The sequence below is a fragment of the Amphibalanus amphitrite genome, unplaced genomic scaffold (assembly GCF_019059575.1).
Source record: "Amphibalanus amphitrite isolate SeventyFive unplaced genomic scaffold, NRLGWU_Aamphi_draft 001168F_arrow, whole genome shotgun sequence".
Taxonomy (NCBI): domain Eukaryota; kingdom Metazoa; phylum Arthropoda; class Thecostraca; order Balanomorpha; family Balanidae; genus Amphibalanus; species Amphibalanus amphitrite.
The window spans coordinates 58,373-82,417 of record NW_024882662.1 but is presented as its reverse complement, the minus strand read 5'-3'; the positions used below and the strand labels follow the sequence as shown (position 1 = coordinate 82,417).

The 24,045-nt window shown below is 50.7% G+C and overlaps 2 protein-coding genes across 7 annotated transcripts; one reads left to right on the top strand and one right to left on the bottom strand.

Annotated features, from left to right (window-relative positions):
- Positions 1-205: 205 nt before the first annotated feature.
- Positions 206-12,591, bottom strand: LOC122370785 (eukaryotic translation initiation factor 5B-like). Its single transcript, XM_043346687.1, has 5 exons — positions 12,459-12,591; positions 2,697-6,756; positions 2,028-2,129; positions 1,317-1,371; positions 206-676 (listed from the first exon to the last, which is right to left on the bottom strand). Exon 2 carries the CDS (start codon positions 6,645-6,647, stop codon positions 3,129-3,131), a length of 3,519 nt encoding a protein of 1,172 aa, XP_043202622.1. The 5' UTR covers positions 6,648-6,756; positions 12,459-12,591; the 3' UTR covers positions 206-676; positions 1,317-1,371; positions 2,028-2,129; positions 2,697-3,128.
- A 181-nt stretch (positions 12,592-12,772) lies between these two features.
- On the top strand, positions 12,773-23,556 carry LOC122370784 (replication factor C subunit 4-like). Of its 6 annotated transcripts, none has more exons than XM_043346684.1 (10): positions 12,773-12,930; positions 17,172-17,297; positions 17,557-17,635; positions 17,912-18,009; positions 18,331-18,454; positions 19,132-19,303; positions 20,440-20,633; positions 21,130-21,243; positions 21,742-21,825; positions 22,343-23,556. In XM_043346684.1, exons 2-10 carry the CDS (start codon positions 17,182-17,184, stop codon positions 22,436-22,438), a joined length of 1,077 nt encoding a protein of 358 aa, XP_043202619.1. In that variant the 5' UTR covers positions 12,773-12,930; positions 17,172-17,181; the 3' UTR covers positions 22,439-23,556. The 6 variants fall into 6 exon arrangements, with proteins under 6 accessions (XP_043202619.1, XP_043202617.1, XP_043202616.1 ...); XM_043346686.1 differs by having other exon boundaries at positions 12,924-12,977; XM_043346685.1 differs by lacking the exon at positions 12,773-12,930 and adding an exon at positions 12,961-12,986.
- Positions 23,557-24,045: the final 489 nt, after the last annotated feature.

Genomic DNA, 24,045 nt, shown 5'->3' with positions numbered 1-24,045 from the left:
ACCCAGTGCTGACCATAATAGTCTCCCAAAGAGGCAAACATTACGAATGACAACTCGACGACTGACGTGCCTCGGCACCCCCTACGCCTCTAGCAAAGAAACAACAGGCTCGAATTTATCAGCGATGAATAGTCCATTCCATTCCAGTTATTCGTTCCCCTGCCCCCCATATCAGTCAGCTCCGCACTGCCAGAAACCACCCTGGTTTGCCGATGCTCGTTTATTGGACCCGTCGGACTGCCTTCACCAACACGGTCACACCACAGCGGAACAGTGGGAAACAGCAGCGGAACGGAACAGCGGCGCCAAGTCACCGGTCCACCGCGGGTCATTAGAGGTCATCACAGGTCATTAGATGACATCAGGTCATCAAAGGTCAGAGTGGTACGTAGCTGACCTCGAGTCATAAGACAGTCGTCACATGCCGCCGGACAGTACAAGAATGACCTCAGGACGGCACCATAGGTTACTCGCCCGTTCACAACTAGCCTCATGGGACCACAGATTACTAGCCAATTCGACATAGCCGGCCTCAATCATAATGCATCGTCCGCAAGCTGCCTGAGGTGGAATTTCATCGTTGAATCACCAGAGGTCGACAGCAGTGCTTGGCAGAGCCCGTTCCCGGTCTTCCCGGTCGTCAGAAAAGCCACCTGAGTTCCCGTCATATTATGACCTGCAAAAAGGTGGACACATCTTGTTAAAACATGATAAAAAATGAACGATTCATACAACACAGCTACACCAAAACGGTTTTCTCTCCCTCAAAATGTTGCGACGAATTAACTATAAATTCAATTAGCTTCTATAGCGTACTACGCACCACAAGATGTCTCAGAGGTAACACTATCATCACAGTGGAGTGGGTATCGGTCCATATCCGCATCTTTGCAGATTAGGGTATTTGATTCAACTGTGTCGCTTTGTTATCGAGTAGGACCCTTTTACCGCAGGTAAGCACAATACAGCCTGTGGTTGAAGCTTCCTTTGGATAAACAATCAACACAGGCGCTCGAGTCTGCCTCTGTGACCACCCCGTCCGTTCCGGCCCGTAGATGAGACACGGAGTCGGTCAGTGGACGGGGCGGGCGGTCGCTCTAGCCGGGGATAAGAGTACGTCTGGCTACGAATAGGCCAACCGACGGTGTTGTCCGGCATAAGTTCAAACGCACGACCCAGAGACTTTCATGGAGGAGAGAACACATGGTTCACACTTCACATACGTCCAATCGAAAGACATTATGTGAGTAGAGTAATGGATGCACGCATTAGCTGCATTTGGTAGATAAAAGAGAGCACATCGTAATCTGTCTCACCTTGTCCGGAGGTAGACCTGGGTTGCTAAACTTCGTTGAAAGATTCCGCTACCATCTGTCGGCGGAAAACAACTGATGTTAGGGTAGATCGATTTATCACACGTCTCTTGTACTAGCAACGTAAGAGAAGTTCAGGAGCCATTGACACTTGTTCAGCTGCCGGGCATACTCAGCATCAACTACAGCTGTTGACCCAGATTATTGTAGGCCAATGAACGAGAGGATGTGCTATCCTAGAGACTGGCGAACATCGTTTGTTTGTTTGTTTATTGGGGCTTAAGGGCGCGCCAACTACAAGGTCATTTTGTGCCCATCTGACGAACATCGTTCCAGCTATTAAGAGGACGTTAGTCTCGAGGGGCTTAGTGCCACCGTTTACAGTGACTGCGAGTGCGCTGTTTCAGCGTCTGAGATCGGTCGTACGAAGGCGTCCGGACGACGTCTGGCCCGGCCGTCGGACTGCCGACTCGGCTACTGTAGCCGCCGGCCGGAGGGTCAGCCGGGTCTGTGGTACCCGGCACCCAGGGCAGGCCGCGGCTGAGTACAGTTAAAAATGAGAATAAAATCAAAATACACATACATTCACGACAGAGTTCCCATATGCGTTAGCCTAACACACCTGCCCTATGCTTCAACACTAATCCTAGCTCAAGGAGTATAACAGAATGCGCATTGCGCAGCTCCCTCGCAAAAAGGACCAGGGAAACTTGCCTCAGCTCAACCCGACACATTATCGACCAGACCTCAGTCCAGTCCCAGTGCTGGTGTGTCCCGACTCTCTTCACGTCTCTCCTGACTGATCAGCCATGAACCCTGTAGGAAACAACACAGAAAAGTCGTTAAATAGCGGCAATACCGACCAAACCACGATCAGCTGGGGTAGAGGAGAGGTGGTAGTGGCCTGTAGCCGTCCTAGTCCGTTCCAACTCGCAAGCAAACACGAAGCCGGTCAGTGGACGGGGCGGGCAGTCTCTCTAGCCGGGGATAAGAGCCGGCTGGCTACGGATGGACCAGCCGACGGTGTTGTCCGGCATACAGTTATATCGTTTGCAAACCAACGCACCCAAAATTGATAAAAAAAAAACAAGGCGATCAGAGGACTAAATATGAACAGGGGAAAAACGTCTGTGCGCACGCAGCACGGGGGTCGCGAAAAAAGACAACGGTCAGACCATCCAGCATTGACCTAAGCCCGGGTAGCTGTAAGGTTTCCAATTTGAATAAATCAATCGCAGCTTGAAGTCACCGACTCGAAATCCAACCACTAGAGCAAAAAGATGAAACTTTTTATCGTAGGTATTTAAAACCCCGCGGCTCCAAGGAGAAAAATGACGATTTTTTTGCCAGATATTTTCCTTCTCTACAACTCGCTAGTCTCACCTTTTGCCAAGTCAGCGGACGGAGAATGGCACAGCTGATGATACGGCGACGGTTCCCCTTCAGCCTCACATCTTGACAGTCCGACAGGTCTCCAATTATAACGAGCATCGGCGCCTTTTTCCGTTTGCATAGACCAACGCCAGTTTGTCGGCCGGCTGGCCGCTCCAGCCGCCGACCGACCATAGTAACAAAGCTATCTCCTCCGAAGGTCGATGATGATGACGATGATGATACACACTGCAAAGCTGTCGCCGTTGGCCGTCCCCCGGTAAGTCAGTCCGTCAGATCACAGTACGTAAAGCACGCACAAGTAACAATCGATATAAATATGATCATGATGTCGACGCGGCAGCCCGGCCACCACCGCCAACCGCTCTGCCATGCCCCACACTCTCTCACTCACACACAAACACACACCGCGTAACGGCACAGCTAGATAATCTGGAACACTTTCTTGAGTTCTATCATGAGTTGCCAGTCAGGCTTCGTCAAGTCTTCACGGAAGTAGTTTTTACATGCGTCTATCGACTCGCGACTGATGCGGCTGACAAGCATGTCCGTCTCGTCAAAGTGTCGGCCGAACATCTTGGGACTCTCTCCAGGAACTGCTTCGATCTTGATGCACACTTCCTGACCCTTGCGCGCGACTTCCACCTGCTTGTGGTTGATCTCCACCGTGGAGATGTAGCCAAGGAAGAGGAACTCCTTGCTGGGTACGCAGATTGGCGTGCCGGTCTTCACGATGCCCGCCTCAACGCTGACACCCATCACGATAGGATCTCGAGAGTTGAAGATAAACTGCGGCAGAACACGTATCTTGCACGGGAACACGGCAATGTGTTTGTGTTCCTCGCGCTTCTTGTTCTTGAGGTCCTCGCGGTGCTTCATGAACTTGTCGAAGAGGTGGTAGATGATGTCCGCCTGGAAGATGGTGACGCCCGCAGAATCGGCCATCTCCTGAGCGTCTCGCTCCACCTTCACGTCAAACGCCAGGATCACAGCGAACTCAGGGTCTCGGTCCAGCATCACAGAGGCCTTCATCACATCACGTTTGACCACCGGCCCGATCCGCACACCCGAGTAGGGGATCTTCGAGGTGCGCAAGAACTCTAGCAGAGCCTCCAGCGAGCCCAGCGTCGACGCTTGCACATAGACACCGTGATCGCTCAGCTTAATGGCGCTAAGAGCCGATCGCAGCTCCTTCGCTACCAGTGCCTTGCATATCTCGATTTCATCCGGGTGTTCGGCGACCATCAAGTTGAGTCCAGCGATCGCCTTCTCCAGCTCCTTCGCAGCGATCTTCACACCCTGCGCCGCACGGATCTCCTTGAACTCCTGATAGGCGTTCTTGACGCGCAGCTCCTTCAGCGGCTGCGGCATGAGCAGCGAGCGGATCTGGGTGACTATCGGCCCATCAGTACCGGCCACGACGATCGTGCTTCCCTCGCGTAGCGTGCCGTTTACCAGAATCACGTCGATCGTGGTACCCAGACCGGGGATCTGCTTCACCTCCAACACAGTGGCTTGCAGCTCGTCAGAGTACATCAGCCGCTTGGTCAGCATGTTCTGCGTCATCATCACCACCAGTGCCATCAGGTTGCCCATGCCCTCACCGGTAATCGCACTCGTCGGTACCAAAGACAGATACTCGCGAGGGTTGTCGTTCTCATAGAACAGCTTCGCGTTGAGACCCTGCTCCGCCAGCTGGACAATGGTCTCGTTCGTCCTCTGCTCGAACTCCAGCACCGTGTTGCGGGCCTGGCTTTTGCAGATGTCCTCGACGTCCTTACCGCGTCCCGTCTCCCAGTCGTACAACCGGTCGATCTTGTTCAGCGCCACAACGAACGGCGTCTTCTTAGTCTTCAGCATGTTGATCGACTCGATCGTCTGAGGTTCAAGACCGTGCATAATGTCGACAACCAGGATGGCCAGATCACAGAGGGACGATCCGCGAGACCGCAGGTTACTGAAAGACTCGTGACCGGGTGTGTCGATGATAAGAAGTCCGGGGATCTTCAGCTCGGCAACCTTGTGCTTCTTGACGAACTTCTGCTGCTCCTCAATAGCCTTCAGTGGCACGTTGGTCGCTCCGATCTGCTGCGTGATTCCGCCTGCCTCACCTTCCTGCACGTTGGTTCGCCGCAGCTTGTCCAGAATTTTGGTCTTGCCTGTGTCGACGTGACCGAGTACGCAGATGACTGGGGCGCGCAAATTGTCGGCCGACATGGCTGCACGAGCCTCATCGCGACGCTGCTGAATCCGCTTCAGCGCGCGATCCCGACGCTTTTCGGCCTCGGTCCGCTCGTCGTCACTGTCTTCCTCACTCTCGCTCTCCTCCTCGCTGCCACTTTCGTCCTCATCCTCTTCGTCTGAAGATTCCTCCTCCTCCTCCTCAGCTGGAGCAGCTTTCGCATCAGTCTTCGCAGGAGTTTCTGGGGCAGCCTCGGGAGCAGATTTCGGCGCAGCTTTCTCTTCTTCATCGTCTTCCTGATCCCACGAGTCCTTGACATCATCCTCGTCCTCCCAGCTTTCCTTGGGCTCGTCCGCCGGCTTGGCTTCCTCTTTAGGTTCCTCTTTTACCTCGGATTTCGGTGGTTCGGGCTTAGGTTCAGGTTTCGTCTCAGCGTCGGGCGATTGTTGTTTGCCCTTCTTCCGCATGTCCTTCATGGATGGCTTCTTCTTCTCTGCAACCACTGCTGCTTGCTGCTTCATGGCATCCAGCAGAGCCTGTGCGCGAGCCATATTCTGCTTCTGTTTCGGCGTCAGCAGTTTGCCCTCGGCCTTCAGCTGCTCTTTGCGCTCCTTGGCCTGTCGCTTCTTCAGCTCCTTCTGCTCCCTCTCTTGTGCCTCCCTCTCGGCCTTCAGCCGCTCAGCCTCTTCCTCTCGCCGTATCCGCTCCTCCTCCTCTCTTTTAGCACGCTCTTCAGCCTCCTGCTGAAGCCGCAATGCTTCCTGCATCGCCGCAACGATCTTCTTGCCCGGTCCCTTCTTTTTCTTGGTGGTCTCTTCTGGCTCCGGCTCCGGCGCCTTCTCAGCCGCTTTCTTTTTCTTCTTTTTCTTTGAGGCAGCTGATTCCTTCTCTTCGCCATCTTCAGCCGGTGGTTTCTCCTCCTTCGCTGGGGGTGGTTTGGACGCCTTCTCGCCGTTGGTTTCGGCCGGCTTCTCTGCAGGCGTTTCTTTCTCCTTCTCTTTCTCATCTTCTTTCTCCTGCTTCTTGCCCGTCTTCTTGTTCTGTTCGATTTTCTTTAGCCGTTCCCGCTCCTTCTTTTCCTTTCGCTTCTGTGCTTTCGTCTTCACAGTCCCTCCCTCTTCCTCTCCATCGTCTTCATCTCCTTCGTCCTTGTCCTCCGCATCGCCCGCAGCCGCTGGCTCGGCCGTTTTCTCCACAGATGGTTCCTTCTCGGCCGGTTTGGGCGGCTCCGATTCCCCGATTCCCGTAGAAGTCTGCTCGCCAGTGTATTCCAACTGCAGTTCCGAAAGCATCTTCTCCAGATCATCATCCAAGCCTTCATCTTTCTTCTTTTTCTTCTTCTCTTTACCCTTCTTTTCCTTCTTCTTATCCTTCTTCTTAACCACTACAACCTCGTCTTCCGACTCGGGCTTGTCATCACCACTGTCGTCCATAAGGGAAGCGAATCCCGGTTTCTTAGGTGGCGGCGCGGGAGCCTCGTCGTCGCTCTCATCCATCATTAGGGCCGCAAAGCCGGACATCTTCGCCTTGGGCGGCGCAGGAAGGTCATCGTCATCATCTCCGATCTGGTCCTCATCGTCGTCAGATTCCATCGCCGCCTTCTTCTTGGCCTTCTTGGCCTTTTTGCCCTTTTTCGGCGGCGCTTTGGTGGCGGGCTCGTCGGCCAGCTCTTCGGCCGCGTCGTCCTCGATGGTCATAGCCGGCGCCTCGTCAGAGTCGGAGTCGCCGGCCTTCTTACGTCCCTTCTTGTGTTTCCCCATGGCTGGTGGCGGAGTGCAGAGTCGGGAGGCAGCGTGAGACCACGAAGGATGCGGGTGAGAGACAGCTTGCTGATGTGGTGGTTGACCGTGGGTAGTCCCTCACAGCGATCTGCGGGAGAGAGAAATCAGGTCAGATCGGGCTTCATTTCCATTGAGGCAATGTGTGGTGAAACACTTCGCATCAGTTAAAAGTGTGGATCGAATATAGATTCTTCATTGTGCTGCTGCTGCCGCAACTCACGCACGAATTGACATGCAGATTTAGGGCATGGCCGATTGAGGTCAATGAACTTAGAAAAACATCCGTCTAGCTGTTACATAGCCGATAAAAATACGACCGGAAAAAAAAATGAAAGCAAAGCAAGAGCTATAAAACACCAAAATTGATAACGCATTGGTATCCGACTTTCACATCCTCAATCGCCCGTTCTGCGTTCGATTGCTGGAGTCTCTCTCAGTTGCCGTCACGGTCCGCATCACATGTCGCAACTGCCGCCTCCCGCCCCTCCCCAAGGGGACAGCGACGCGCCGATGACGACATCGATATGACGGATAGTGACCGGCTGACCGCCAATGTGTGGCGATATGATATTGAGGGTTATGCAGGTAGAAAAATTTGATTGGAGCAAAAAATCTGCTGATTATGTGCCAGCCTACAGCATAGATGTCTCCCAGAGCATACATCAAAACAAATAAAAGAAATCAGGATGAGAAGAAAGGACTAACATGAAGAGATACAGGAACAACTACAGCCCACATTGTGGCCATGTATGAATATTCAGGCTGCATTTTCAGCCCTCCTCTCTTTCTCCTCTTGTGTCACAACTAGTGGCAAGCCATCTTGAATTGCTGTCAAAAATGACAGTGAAAGTATTGTTGCCCAGACAAAAGTCAAGTGATTACAACTTACAAGAGATACCTAATCACACCTAACACTATTTACCTTTTAGTTTTTTGTTTATCACTGCATGACTTTTTGACCAATTTGGTCAAAGCTCATGAACCAGCTGGTGTTTTAGTTGAACACAATAGTGGTACAGCAGAAGTCCAGTTAGCGGGCAACCTAGAAAATTAGGTCAATTTCTCTGTACAGCTCCCATGTGAATGGCAACCTCATTGGCCATGTTCATATGAATGTCATTGCTGGAGGTGTCTGAACACTCAGGTGAGCTAATCAGATCCATTTGTTTAGATTCTAACAAACATTGTGATTTACAATAAGGGGTCCAGTCAGCCATTTGCAAACTGCCAGCAAGCCACAAACTTGCAGGATATATATAGGGGTGAAGAAGGGGGCCACTTGTGCCAGGTCTTTAGTTCTATCCATACAGAGAAAGGAATTCCACAAGAGGAAACCAGCAATCAAAATCAACTGACCAGACACCACCCAGTCATTCTCTCATTTAAAGGTAGTGTGCCACCTTTGAAAGATTTCCCATTTTATTTTTCCTAGGATAAGAAGCTTCTGTTTTTACCTAATATCGCAAAAAAAATAAAAAATGGGCCTGGAATAGTGCCTTTTTCGCCTAAAAGTTTTTCGGTTTTTAGATATGTATAACAACTGTAGTGGGCTCACCTGCAAACAGGCGTCGGGCAACAATCGCGAATGCGGCGCACTTGTGACAATAAGCAAAGGTCATTATAGTGTTACGACCATACGACGTACGGGAATGAGTTATCAGCTGTCTAATCGTAGACAACACAATGTCGAGCCTTAAACTGTAAGCCCGTATTGTATTGTTTCTTTTATTTGGCTGTCGAACATTATTTATGGTTTGAAATATGATTTTATGTAAAATAATTGATATGAAAAAGCCGTCTTATAAGTTATGACCCCATTTCACCACACGCAAGTGGCAGAAATGACAATGATCAGCTGACGCATTTTTCTTGGCCGAAGTCAGAGCGCGCGGCCCGACGCACCACGCGTATTTGGAAATTCCGACCTCGACGAGCATCAGAAGCCACCTAACAGGCGTGTTCGAAACCGCAGGAGATGATGATGAACGGGTTTATCGAAACTTGATTGGATGAGCATATCGGTAATAGCGATTTCAGTGTGTGCATTTATTGTTCATAGTGGTGTGAAATGTGGTTGGGGTACGACCGACAACCCGTCGGGGCGAATTTCGCACTGGGGTACTCAAAATTTGAAGAATTTAAGACGTTTCCATGAGTTTTGAAGGTATGGATAAGTTCTAAAAATCCGGTTCTCCTTATCTGGGCCATTAACTCCATACGGTCCAAGAAAGCTGGCACACTACCTTTAAGAACAGCTCATTTGACATCTTATAATATATATAGACGATATATAGCCGTAGGCCCGTAAGACGATATAGGGCCCACCTCCTCTATACCATCCACTCCAACGACTGATGCAGTGACATCGTCTCGGAGCTCGATAAGTCAAAGTCCCACAGGCCTAATGGCCTTCAAAATTCTCGTACATCGTAGGTAAGTAAGTAAGTTATAGTTTAAACTTGTACCTCAGTTTCCCTCCAATCATCAGCAGCAGAGACATCAAGGAAACAGATATTGGTATAGGTATCTAAAGAACAGAGCCCTAGCTCCTGCATCAACAATGATTTCACGAAATCACCACAGTTCCTCCTCAACCTTTCAATGGCTGCCATCCCACTAGCATAACATGAACATATGGGTATCGTAACCCTACCGATACCGGGTATCGGTAACCCTGGCGTCACCGGTAGCGTTTTCGTTCAAGGTTAAGGTTTCCTGTATAAGGCCGCCGTGCCAGGCCGAAGCATGCTGTGACGTCACTGGGTAAGAGAAGATAGCGTAAAAGAACGACTCAGGTAGACTCAAACCGACTCAGGCAGACTCAAACCGATTCAGAACGACTCAGACTGACTCAAACTAACTCAGACCGACTCAACCGACGCGAATCGATCGACTCAAATCAATTCCGATCGACTCAGACAGACTCAGGCAGACTCAGACCGATTCAGATCGACTCAGACCGACTCAGAATGACACAAACTGACCCAGAACGACTCAACCGACTCAAATCGTTTCGATCAACTCAGACAGACTCAGAATGACTCAGACAGACTCAGGGAGACTCAAACCGACTCAGGCAGACTCAGACCGACTCAGATATTCAGAACGACTCAAGCTGACTCAGACCAACTCAACCGACTCAAATCGATTCCGATCGACTGAGACAGATTCAGAACGACTCAGACAGACTCGGGCAGACTCAAACCGACTTAGGCAGACTCAAACCGACTTAGGCAGACTCAAACCGACTCCGGTACTCAGACCGATTCAGACCAACTCAGATAGACTCAGAACGACTCAAACTGACTCAGACCGTCTCAACCGACTCAAATCGATTCCAATCGACTCAGACAAACTCAGAACAACTCAGACAGCCTCAGACAGACTCAAACCGACTCGGGCACACTCAAACTGACTTGACCGACTCAAACCGATTCAGGTCTGATAATTCAGGTCAAACCGATGGGTCTGTCTGAGTCAGTCTAAATCGGTTTGAGTCGGTTGAGTTGGCTTAAGTCTGTCTGAGTCTGTTTGAGTCGATCGGAATCAATTTGAGTCGGTTGATTTGGTCTGAGTCAGTTTGAGTCGGTCTGAGTCTAGCTGTGTCAGTCTGAGTTGATATGAATCAATTTGAGTCGGTAGAGTCAGTTTGAGTCTGCTTGGGTCGGTTTGAGTCATTCTGAGTCTGTCTGAGTTGATCAGAATCGAATTGAGTCGATCAGAATAGATTTGAGTCGGTTGAGTTAGTTTGAGTCGTTCTGAGTCGGTCTGAGTCGATCTGAATCGGTTTGAGTTGGTCAAGTCAGTGTGAGTCTGCCTGAGTTCAGTTGGCCTGAGTCTATCTGAGTCTCAGTCGATAGTGTGGTACGTTATCTTCTCTTCCAGTGACGTCACAGCATGCTTCGGCCTGGCACGGCAGCCTAATACAGGAAACCTTACCCTTAAACGAAAACATTACCGGTGACGCCAGAGCTCTGTTCGCACCCTGTTTATTTATCAGCAGGCTGCGACCATGCTGCTGCTTCTTGGCTCCTCATTGGTCGAATTCAAGTGGTCTATTTGTTAGACCAATGAGAGGCCAAGCCGCGCCAGCAATAACTTCCTTGTATGGGGAAAACCGACAGAACGCTGATATAAAAACAGCGACCGAACAGGGCCCAGGGTTACGGATACCAACATATGTTCGGTATCGGTAACCCTGGCGTCACCGGTAGCGTTTTCGTTCAAGGTTAAGGTTTCCTGCATTAGGCATTATTAGGCCACCGTGCCAAGCCGTAGCATGCTCTGACGTCACTGGGTAAGAGAACGTACCACGCTATCAGTATCGACTGAGACTCAGATAGACTCAGAACGACTCAGGCAGACTCAAACTGACTCAGGCGGACTCAAACCGACTCAAATCGATTCCGAGCGACTCAGGCAGACTCAGAATGACTCAGGCAGACTCAGAACGACTCAGGCAGACTCAAACCGACTCAGGCAGACTCAAACTGACTCGACCGACTCAGAACGACTCAAACTGACTCAGACCGACTCAAACTGACTCAGACCGACTCAAACTGACTCAGACCGACTCAACCGACTCAAATCGATTCCGATCGACTCAGACCGACTCAGAACGACTCAGGCGGACTCAAACCGACTCAGGCAGACTCGGGCCGATTCAGATAGACTCAGGCAGACTCAAACCGACTCAGACAGACTCAGACTGATTCAGCTCGATTCCGAGCGACTCAGAAAGACTCAGAACGACTCAGACAGACTCAGGCGGATTCAAACCGACTCAACCGACTCAAATAGAGTTAGTTTGAGTCTGCTTGAGTCGGTTTGAGTTTGCCTGAGTCGTTCTGAGTCTGTCTGCGTTGATCGGAATCGATTTGAGTCGGTTGAGTCGGTCTGAGTCAGTTTGAGTCGTTCTGAGTCGGTCTGAGTCGATCGGAATCGATTTGAGTCGGTTGAGTCGGTCTGAGTCAGTTTGAGTCGTTCCGAGTCGATCGGAATCGATTTGAGTCGGTTGAGTCGGTCTGAGTCAGTTTGAGTCGTTCTGAGTCGGTCGAGTCAGTTTGAGTCTGCCTGAGTCGGTTTGAGTCTGCCTGAGTCGTTCTGAGTCTGTCTGAGTCGATCGGAATCGATTTGAGTCGGTTGAGTCGATCTGAGTCAGTTTGAGTCGTTCTGAGTCGGTCTGAGTCGACCGGAATCTATTTGAGTCGGTTGAGTCGTTCCGACTCGGTCTGAGGCGATCGGAATCGATTTGAGTCGGTTGAGTCGGTCTGAGTCAGTTTGAGTCGTTCTGAGTCGGTCTGAGTCGATCGGAATCTATTTGAGTCGGTTGAGTCGGTCTGAGTTAGTTTGAGTCTGCCTGAGTCGTTCTGAGTCTATCTGAGTCTCAGTCGATACTGATAGCGTGTTACGTTCTCTTACCCAGTGACGTCACAGCATGCTTCGGCTTAGTGGCACGGTGGCCTAATACTGCCTAATACAGGTAACCTTAACCTTGAACAAAAACGCTACCGGTGACGCCAGGGTTACCGATACCCATATGTTCTTGGCAAACCTTTGCGTCTAACTTAACAATACAATGGATGGCTCCAATACATGCAATTATTTATGTTGATGTACAAGGAAAAATTTGAGGAAACCTGGTAAAAATAATATAACAGAATATTTAGCTAAGCTCGATTTCATTTTCAGCAGCCTGAGCCGGCGCAAAGCCAAAGTGAAAGGTTCCACTTCAGGTCGATACAGCGCTAAAACAACAATATGGGGAATCATCAGACCTTACACACTCACCGCTGCAAGAACGAAGACAACGGTAAAGTTTCTTCTGACACCAAGTCCCGCAAAAATAGAAAGAAATTGGGCAACAACACAGCAGTCTGAGTCGGCCGGAAAAGGTTCTATGCCGTGTAATAGAGAAACACACTGTAAATCGCTCTACATGTGATAATTAGACTTTTTCTATTTCAGTGCAAATTGGTTCAACAATTGATAAGATTTTTTATTAATTGTACTGAAATAAAAAAAAAATCAGAATGAATGAACATTCTCTCAAGAAAAATTCTCCCGAAAAAAGACAGCCCTATTCGCCCATTACCATGCAATATATTTCTTATACACAAAGAAACAAAATTCATGCTATTAAAAATGGTAATGGCGGGAGTTAATGAAAAAGTTTACATAACTTGCGCAGAAAAGACAAAACTATAATAGCCTTGATTGCAAGGCTATATAACTTGATTGGCATCATTGGCGTTCGTGAAAGGTGAGAGATCGCATTATCTCATTTTTGCATTTTCCGTGAGTGGAAAGGTACGTTCGGTACGTTCACGAGAGGGTTAACATGCATTTGGTCAATTGGGTACATGTCATACGAGGTCATCCCTAGCGCTGTTCGGTTCTTACCAGCGTGCTCGTGCTCAGCTCTCATAAACCACACTGACACACATCACATGTGATGACATGCGAATTTGACCATATAGATGCCAAAAATGTGAGGAACTTAGCTGAGTGCTGATTTGAAAGTGTCATCAGATCTGCACCCCTTGGCTTTTTTTCATGGTATACCATGAAAAAAAGCCAAGGGGTGCCATAAACGTAGCATTCTGAAGGGTCATAGGTATACCTATGACCCTTCAGAATGCTACGTTTATCAGTGTATTGGGTTTCCATGGAAACATCCACACACTCAGACACTTGTGTCTTGTAACACTGGAGCGCCAGGGCCAAATCCTCTCAAACACTGCACCAATACTGAATATGGTTGCACAACATAGCTCACTGCAGCGTCGTGTCATGAAACAGGGCCCAGATCACAGAAGTCTCGTGTATGTTTAAAATGTGTTTAAGTTATTGTGAAGCTGAAGTATTGTGGTGCATGCCAACAGGAAGGTTTAAGAACCACAACAATATAAAATGGACACAAGAATAGACCTGGGCTAATTTGAATTATGGTCCATTAATCTAAACTTAATAGTTGGCACCCCATAGTGCTTTAGAAGATTTGCTTCATATATTTTCCCCTTCATTACCTACCAAACCTGGTATAACAATGCACTAGATCCCTTAAATAGGCATTTACAAACTCTGTTGCATGTTATATAATCATTAAAATTCAACATTTGGCTCTTGTCAGAGCCGGCCCGTGGCCGTCATGGAGGTGACTGGAGACCAAAACGACCGGCCGCCCGAGGCAGGACAGTGCCGCGCGCGGCTGACGGTGCTGTACGGCAGCCAGACCGGCACCGCCGAGGACCTCGCTCAGCGGATCGGCCGCGAGGCGAGGCGTCGCCTGTTTGAGTGCGAGGTGTGCGCGCTGGACGAACTGCGGCCGGCGGCGCTGCTCGACGAGCGACTGGCGCTGTTCGTGGTGGCCACCACCGGCCAGGGAGACGTGCCCGACAACATGGCCGTCACCTGGCGGCAGCTGCTGCGCCGAGACCTGCCCGCCGACTCCCTGCGAGCGCTCCGCTTCGGCGTCATAGCGCTCGGCGACTCGTCCTACGCCAAGTTCAACTACGTCGGGAAACGGCTGCAGAAGCGCCTGCTGCAGTTGGGCGCGGCGCCGCTGCAGCCGCCGGCGCTGGGCGACGACCAGCACGACCTGGGCGCGGACGCGGCCATTGACCCATGGCTGGGCGACTGGTGGGACAAGCTGGACGCGCTGTGGCCTCTGCCGGCCGGCTGGCAGCTGCTGCCGGCCGACCGGCCCCCGCCGGCGCGCCACGCGGTACGCTATTTGGAGGAGAATGGTAACGAGCGCGCTGTCGAGACGGCTCCGCTGCCTTCGAGCCGTCACTTTGTGGCCACAGTGCGCTCCAACCGGCGTCTCACCCCCGAGGACCACTTCCAAGAGGTGCGTCTGATCAGTCTGGACGTTAGTGGGACGGACGTGACGTACCGGCCGGGGGACGTAGCTACCGTGCTGCCTCAGAACCTGGCTGAGGAAACTGAGCAGCTGCTCGACCTGCTCGGCTGGCAACCCAATCAGCTGGTGATGGTGGACGGACCGCGCGCGGACCTCCTGCCGCGACCCTGCTCTCTGCGCTACCTGGCTACGCATGTGCTGGACATTCACGCCGTTCCCCGCCGCTCGCTGTTCGAACTGCTGGCTTATTTCACCGAGTCGGAGCTGGAGCGAGAGAAGCTGACCGAGCTGTCGTCGGCGGTGGGCCAAGAGGAGAGGTTCGACTACTGCGACAGACCGCGACGCACCACACTGGAGGTTCTTCAAGACTTCTGGGCGACGGCGCGTCGGCTGCCGCTGGATCTGCTGCTCGACATGCTGCCCGTCATCAGGGAGAGACACTTCAGCATCGCCTCGTCTCCGAAGGTGCACGGTGATGAGCTGCAGCTACTGGTGGCCGTGGTGCGGTACCGCAGTCGTCTGGCGGCTCCCCGGCGCGGGCTGTGCTCCACCTGGCTGTCCCTGCTGCCGGCCGGACACGCCCTCACCGTCTCCGTCCGGCCGGGAACGCTCCGCTTCCCCGCGGAGCCCGACAGACCGGTGGTGATGATCGGGCCCGGCACGGGCGTGGCGCCGTTCCGCAGCTACATCGCAGAGGAGACGGCCGAGACGGACCGGCCGCGGCCGTTGTGTTTGTTCTTCGGCTGCCGTAACCGAGCCGCCGACCTGTTCTTCGGCGACGAGTGGCAGCGTCTGGAAGACGACAACAAGCTCCAACTCTTCTGCGCCTTCTCTCGCGATCAGGAACACAAGATATACGTGCAGGATCGTATCCGCGAGCAGGCAGCGCTAGTGTGGCGTCTGGTGCACGCAGAGGGCGCGACCATCTGTGTGGCCGGCAGCGCCAAGCGCATGCCGGAGGACGTGGCGGCGGCGCTGCAGCAGGTGTTTGCCGAGCAGGGTGACATGTCGGCAGAGGAAGCAGAGCGCTACCGGCAGCAGTTGGAGCGCCATGGCCGCTACCAGACCGAGACGTGGTCGTGAGCCGGCCACCGGGTGCGGCGGGGTGCGATCGCACTACAAGACTTCTGGGCCGTCGACCCGTCTAACGTAACGACCTCCACAACCCTGAACTCGGCAGGGTCCGACCTGGGTAGCGTAACTAGTAACTACCACCATAGTGCTAGACGGCGTGATTTGTACTTGATTTCAAGTATAATGCGACTATAATGATGACATGATTTGGATACCTAATAAATGTGTAGGTAGGTTTAAGAAAATTCGTAGCTATTGCACTTCTGTAGACCTTGATTTGTTATAAGAGCTACTTCAATGCGAACTTGTCATTACCAAGTTTTATTGTCTGTTCTTGACTTCTCTTCTTTTGATGGTTATCCTGGAGCTATTTTTTCTAGCTTTGTCAAGCTAAAAGGCTAAAAAATGGTTTGGCTAAAGTGGCTATAATAATGAGATAGACCTCAGTTGGTTTTCGCCTCTTGGTTTATAATAAATGGATTGCTTGATTATAGGCATTAGTGTGTTTGTCAACCCCTGTTTAGTCCCCGAGCAGCTCATCCGGAGAAATGCTATTGGTGTCAATTGTGATTCAACGATTTGATCAGGTTCAAGGCCGTATCTGTTGCAGAATCTGGTCAGGCTGGGTCACAGGTCATTTTAGGTCACATTAGCCCATCTCAGGTCACAGGGATCGCCTCCAGCCACATGGATCCACAATGCCAACTCGGGCTTAATAAAGGCAGTTCAAGCCATGCAGGATTACTCGCGGCTAGCTGGATCACAGCGGCCACATCATGTCACAATATGAGGTCGGTCTGTGTCACATGCTGTCAGCCTGGGTCAAATTGGGTCAGCCTGGCTCACATGAGATCAGTTTATGTCAAACGAGGCCGGCATGGGTCATCGTGATTAATCTGCACCACATCAGGCAGTCGGTAACATGAGATCAATCTAGGTCATTAGGGTCAGACTGGGTCACATGAGGTCAGTCTAGGTCACGTAGTTCATCTCAGGTCACCAGTGTTTCATTTTTCAGCCTTTTTGGTGGCAAATCACACCTAATGGGGAAAATATTTTCATCCCTAAAATATGAATGACTGACTTTACTTCATCTCTGAAAAGAGTTTCATGTATTCCCAACATGAAAGTTCACTCGTCACTTGACAGTTGATGCACCCACATCCTTTTGTTCCACACCCTGTCAAGACCCTGACTTGAAATCCTGGTTTATCAGTTAGCATAAAAATTGGCATTACACCATTTTGCAAAAATACTGCAGTTATTTACTTTCTTTTTTCTCATCCTAGGATTTTTTTTTCTTCATCGGCACACCCAACCAATATCCAATTTTAGAACACTGCAGGTCACCTAAGGTAGGTCTCTGGATCATACGAATGGGTTTAGGCCACATGCGATCACCCCAGGTCGCCGAGTGGTCTAGGGTCAGTCCTGGAGGGGGGGGGGGGGGTCATGTCAGCACAGGTCTCATGGTGCTGGTCCAGATCACCGCTCTTCGCTGTGACATTTATGTAGCGAGGTGGCGGGAACAACGTATCTGTACAGTGCATTTTCCTATGTTGCAGAGCTGTCACGATGCACGCGTTTCTGAAGACTGGGAAACTGGGCGCCAGTGATGCTTCAGCCGGAGGATCCGGACTGACCGCAAAGGAAAAGAAACGCAACGTGCACCAGCCCTGGGTGGAAAAATAGTGAGTCATACGAGCGTCAGGAGAGAACATGAAGGCTGAACATTTATTATTTTAAAATAATCGAAATAACTATTGCTAAAAAATGTATATGCCTTTCAAAGGCGTGAATGAATATTCCTCTCTGGTGAATGAATGAATGAATGAACAGATTTAGCGAATATAATGAATGAATGAATGAATCTCAAGCCTCTGATTTGTGTCTGTGCTGTATACCTATACGTGCCTGGTCGTCAACCGACCGACCGTTTTCGTTTTTCAGTCGCCCCAAGACGGTCGATGACGTCGCGTACCAGGATGAGGTGATAGCCATGCTGAAAAACTGCATGAAGGGCTCAGATGTAAGTGGATGACGCTCACCGTCTGTTATCGATCAATTCCTGTTATCGCCTTAATTATTCGTCGGGGTCGCTAAGTCTTGAGACTCTGGATAGATCGTAGACCTCTGACTTCGCTATAGAGAGGTCTGTGGTTGAGCGCTAGGAGCTGGAGGTGGCTACCGAACAGTTAGAGTCCTGTAACAGACTCGCACATCTATTTTTGTAGCCATCGTGTCTTCTTCCCCTTCCATGAGTATCGCCATCGCCCTGCTAAAGAAATCCGTTTATCGTTTTCAGCTGCCGAATCTGCTGTTTTACGGTCCTCCGGGCACCGGTAAAACGTCCACCATCCTGGCCGCTTGCAGGGAACTCTTCGGATCGGACATGAAACAGAGGTCAGTGCTCGCGGTAGACTGCCTAGTGCCTAGGTGTCACTTCTCTGTTCTGGGTGTGCTGGATGATTTTGAAAAACGTTTTTGCGATACTTGCGAGTTATGACGACATTGCAAAGCAGCTTCTTTGCATTTGTAAAAGAGGAGGAGATTCGTCTTCTCTCTCAATGATTCTATATTGTCAGCTAAAATCGCAGTTTGGGCTTTGGTCCGAGCACTTCTGTTGCGATTTATCGGCCTATCATACCGTCTTTGCTTGCAATGCGCTTACCCCTATTTACCATCTGATACTACTATTTGACATTCTATCCATCTCCACGACAGGGTACTGGAGCTGAACGCCTCTGACGAGCGTGGTATCGCCGTGGTGAGGGACAAGGTGAAGGGCTTCTCGCAGCAGGCGGTCCCCTCCTGCCGCTCAGACGGCAAGGCCTGCCCGGCATATAAGGTGAGTCATGATGTCATAGAAGGAATACAGACCGTGGAGGGTGTATGAATATATGAACAGACCGTTACTAGCACACATTAAATGATAATAACGTGCTCCCGTTGGCGTCTAGAGCTTTGTTTGATTTCACGCCGATAACAAATGCACTCTTGGCTGCAGAAGCTGAGGCCTCTTGCACCAAAATCCTCTTGCGCCAATGCTTGGATTATTTTGCATCGTATACCCAGTCCAAGTCTCAAATGTAACAATTTGCGTGCAAAATTTAGCAAGCACATGTAGGATTATGTATTGGGCTATTGGGAACAAATTTACCACTTTAGATTAGCTTATTCTGAAACCAGTTTTTCGATTTTACCTAGCTGTAGTTTGGTGCAAGAGGCCTCTGGTCACGATAAAATGTGCAGTAGGAATTATTTGTCACCTCGCCGGCTATCAACGTAACCCCACTGCTATAGATGTGTCGTCAGCTCCGCATATGAGGTGCTTCGACCAGCTGGCTATGTGTGATGTCGCGACATCTCTCAACTTCTTTTATGTCATCTAATCCGTCTGACGTCAACGTATTGCGTATTGTGTGGGTATGTGGCTACTACATTGTCATGCATAGTATAACGTCACCATCTATTTATCTGTCATCACGTTCTCTACATATGCCATCACCATCTCCTCCCCCGCAGGTGGTGATTCTGGACGAGGCCGACTCGATGACCTCGGCCGCTCAGGCGGCGCTGCGACGTACCATGGAGCGAGAGACGCGCACCACGCGGTTCTGCCTCATCTGTAACTACGTGTCCCGCATCATCGACCCTCTCACCTCGCGCTGCGCAAAGTTCCGCTTCAAGCCGCTCTGTGAGTGGGATGAGGGCGGTGTGGAAGGGGCAAGGTAGTGTAGTTTTATGGGATGCGTGCTTGATAGTTTTTTTTTTTTTTTGCTGACGTGACGGACATTTAAAGGGACCCTCCCACCTTAACATTAGTTTTGAGTTGAGATAGCCAAGTTTGCGGCCAGGCTCAGAAACCACCATTTATCCTGGTCGCAACCCCCGCAGCTTTATGGTGTTCAAGAAATTTCTTCCCTTTGCTTGCAGGGTGGGACCAGCGTGGTCCCTATCTCTTAACCATTACGGGAATCTGATGACGTCATCAGGCTTTCGAACGTCCGTTAAATGTTTGACTAAAACGTTTTGTAGCACGCGGTGGTATATGCTGCTTTGCGCGCAACAAATGCCGCACTTTCAAATAAAGTCGCTAGGAACAGCGGAGATCCCAAAAAGTAAACAAAAGTAAAAGTCTAATATCTTGAAAACCGGTGAATATTTTTCGATGAAATTTGGTAGATATTCGTTTTTGCTCTTCCTGAACCGAGCGACATCACTTTCATGCCAATTCATTAACTTTTTTGAAGGTGGGAGGGTCCCTTTAAGTCTGAGACAGGACATGAACGTACTTTTTTGGTGAGTTAGACCCTTTCGGTCTGACAAGACCATTTCAGAGCCGGAAGGATGGTAGGAATTAGGGGCCGACATTGGTCTGGGCAGGCACCCTAGAGAGTCGCCGGGGCTGAGCCCGTCCCGAAGGACAGGCTGACCAGCCCCGCAAGTACTCACTGCACCCGGCTACGGGGTGCGCTCCCTAGGGAGCAGCGGTGCATGAGATAAACCAAGGGAGCAGCCCGCATGAGATAAAGTTGCCTGTCCAGCCCAGACGGAGGGTTGCGGCGTGGAGAAGGACTTGGTTGTCCTGAGTATGGAAACGACGGACGGCGGGTGTTGTGAACGTACCCGATGGGTTGTTATTTATTCTTCAGCGCTGAGTCCCCTGACCTTTCACCGGTGAAACAGTTCAGCGTAAGGTCTTATCCGTTTGTGTCTGTGATATGCATTTGCCTGCAATGCAGTGTCTGAAATCCACCCTACCTTTTTCCAATGGTAAAGTGAGCTCAATCTGTTTTTAGAATTTCTGACATCCCTCCCCTGATACCCCAGCGACCGACATCCTGGTCCGCCGTCTGCGTGACATCTGCACCGCCGAGGGCGTGGACTGTGACGAGCCGACGCTGGCGGCGCTGGTGGAGACATCTGACGGTGACCTCCGTAAGGCCATCACGACGCTGCAGTCGGCGGCTCGACTCCGGCCGGCCGGCGGGCTCACTGCGGAGGACGTCAAAGAGGTCATGCTGGTGAGTTGGGGGTAGAATGGTGGGTGTCATGGGATTAAAAAAAAACTCGGAATGTTTGAATGGACGGATTGACAGAGCCGCCGGGGCCCATGCTAAGCAGAGCTTGCTGCGTGGACCCTGAGCCCTACCGGCCGATTGCGCAATTCCGGGTAACGGGAAAATATAGAAGTATAGAAGTTTTGACGGGATGAGTTTGAGTTCAATAAAGGTCATGTTGGTGAGTTGATATCAACTTTAGTCATGTTTCTGCGCCGATGCAAGTCGATTAGGAGTCATGGGGTTAAGGTTGCAGCTTTACGCATTTCAATCCTATCATTGATGGGGAGGAAATGACCTCTTCAGTCCACGCTTTCTAAAAAAAGTCATCTCATCGTCGCCATCATTCTCATCTTCATCCGTAGCTTACTTGGCAGAACTGATTCCCGATTGTGGCAGCTCGAGTTCAAGTCGATCCGGCTGTCTATCTCAGATGATCCACTGACCCGCTCTCCGTCAGGTGGTTCCTGACGCCATGCTGGACCGCCTGCTGGACGCGTGTCGCTCGGGACGGTATGAGAAACTAGAGACGGCCGTGAACGAACTCATCCTGGAGGGCTACGCCGCCGCGCAGGTCAGTCGCAGGGGCTGGGTTGACCTCTTACCCTTGCATAAGTCATTGTTTAAATTTGGAACTCTGTCTAGAAATCTTCCTATTGTGTGTATCAGTTATTGTGATGCGTCTGGGTCTGTACAATTACATCTTCTAGCGAGCCACTCGGTTCTGGCAACGTTGGCCGTTTCCAAATGGAATGGCGCTCCTCATTTCGCACGATTTCGGAGATGTCCGGGAAAATCGATGCTATGCTACTCTGAGCGCCTCCGACACACATTTCTGCCATGCGAAGGCAAACACGATTACGTTCGGGTGACCTCTGCTGGCCTGACATAATGACCCTTGACCCTGAACGTAATTGTTTTTCTATTTGCACGGTAGATTTGCTGAGCCATCAAAACTCTCGTGACCGCAAGCCAAGTCAACAGGGACTTCATCATACCTTGTACATTGTCTGGTCGGTTTATTCAATTATCCAGTCCCTCGCTGAGTTCTGATCCCGTATGCTGTTTCCAGGTTCTCTCCCAGCTATTGGAGAAACTGATTGCCCTGGACGGTCTGGATGATCTGCCCAAGGCGCACATCCTGGAACGGCTGGCGGTGAGTAGCCCTCCCCCCCCCCCCCCTCCGCTGTCGCCGTCAGTCTGACCACCTGCATGACTAGTCTAGTGGGTGTCTGTAACACAGCCCAGCTCCGGGTAACGTACCTGCGAGATAATGCCGTGGCTGCTCTGAGAAGCCAGTGGTTTAGGAAGACGCCATTTTTAGGTCAAAGGTGTTGCACAATGCACTGTTGGGTACTTCATAGTTGCAAGCGAAATACGAGTGGCTCGTATTTCGCATTGTGGATCGCAGGACACAGGATCTAGAACCCCTGCAGGATTTTAAGTGATATTTGGGGTGTTCCGGTCTTGAAGGAACAGTATGCTCGTTACTTAGTATCTGGGTACGCTTGTTACTGGTTTACTTCAGGCAATGCTCAATGGTTGGAAACTTATTCATCGGTGAGAGGTCAAAGGAACAGTAAACTATGAAACGTTTTGGTCTGATCGTGGCCCGGCCCTCCCTTCGTCTCTAATCTATCCTTTTTCTCTTTTCTTGCTCTTCCTCTACCCAGCTGTGTGACGCGCGACTTCAGGACGGTGCCGACGAGTACCTGCAGATCATGGACCTCGGCTGCGTCATCATGGCACAGATGAAGGCCTCGGGGTAGAGCACGACGCCCGAGGTCAACTTTCTTGAGGTGGAGTGATGTCAGGGTACGTCTTTTGTCACATCCCTGGCTCATGTCATTGTAAATAGAACGAAGGTTTTGAAGCAATGCCCAATGTCATTTCTTTACATTCTGAAAATGGTGGGATGATGTCGAGTAGCGACTGATGCTGGGGTAGCGTCTGACGCCTGCCATTTAGATGCTGTCGAGAGGTTAGCGATGTCGTAAAAAGACCGACGTTGGGGTATCGGCTGATGTTCATCGTCTGGTGCGTTTAGCGTGTCTACATAATGTTCTTTGCTGCCTGAGAATGGTGGGGAGGTCGTGAGCGCGCGAAGCTTGAGGTCGGAGTAGCGACCGATCTGAACCGTCATTCGTTTGTACAGCCTGTATACTGGGAGTACCGTCGTTTGACGTTGCCTACCGTATGTCTTCCACTACTACGCTAGGTTAGAATGTCACCCAATGTGAGACCATCAAACTTCTCTGCTGAGGAAGTGGGAAAGTGATCTTATTGCTAGATTTCTTTCCAGCAATGCTAACTGCTAATATCACGCGGCTGGCCGTTTTAGCATCGAGTCCATGAAAATCGCACCTTGTTGAGCCGGCTGCTTCGACTGAAATGCACCTTCTGTGTTAGCTTCATTCCACTCAGCCTAGTTGCTGTTGAAATTGTGATCCCGAGTACCTGACGGATAACGTTGCCATTGCATCTTTACGCTCTACCGTACCAATCCATCCTGTAACCAGCCTCTCATTAAGCGGAGTTCGAATCTATGCCGTTGAAATGTCGGTAAATGAACCGGTGTCTTTGCTGACTGTTATCCTGACAACTGTTCTTGCGAATTATTGCTTGCGACTCTTGTGTGGAAATAGGCTTGTCCCTGAGCTGGGAAAGCATAAAGCTGTGTCATGTTCATCCACCCCTCATCTGTATTTTGGATACCCGATCATCACCATGCGTGACTTGTGGTTGGTAAAATGTGCTTCCGTCATTCCACGTGAAACGTTAGTCGAATGAGGGCCACCAGTTGCCTGTCAAGTGTTGAGAAACCATTTTGGCTGAGTTAGGTTACCGGTTTGTACCGCCTAGCCAAATAAAGGCATCAGTTTTGCTATCTGCCGTTTTCATGTGCGAGGCCTTCGTGCGGGCGGCCCAAGTGCAACGAAATCGTCGTCAGTCCACCAACTTGTGTCCCCCCGCACACACACATACTGACATGTGTGACGTGTACCGTTTATCGATTGCGCCCCGATCGTGGTTTGAGAACGGATGGGAACCGTGACAGCTCGCTAGCATGTATGGAGGTACGGGTTAACAGTGGTCCTCAACTTGGGGAAAACGAGAGCGCTAATTGACTTAAATCTACAAGACATCGACATCGGAGGCTGATACGGGAAAATATGTAGTCAAGACGTTCTGTCGGTCCGGTCCAAGACTACGCGGACTTGCAGATTGGTGGCGGATCCCTTTCCCTTTCTGCTCTCATGCGCGGCTGGTGATAAATGCCCCTATTTTATATTTTTGAATGCCTCCTGTATTTCAGGGCGCAATAGGAGCTTCCGATAATAGTTATTTGTGCAATTGCTGCGCCTGCACTGCGTAA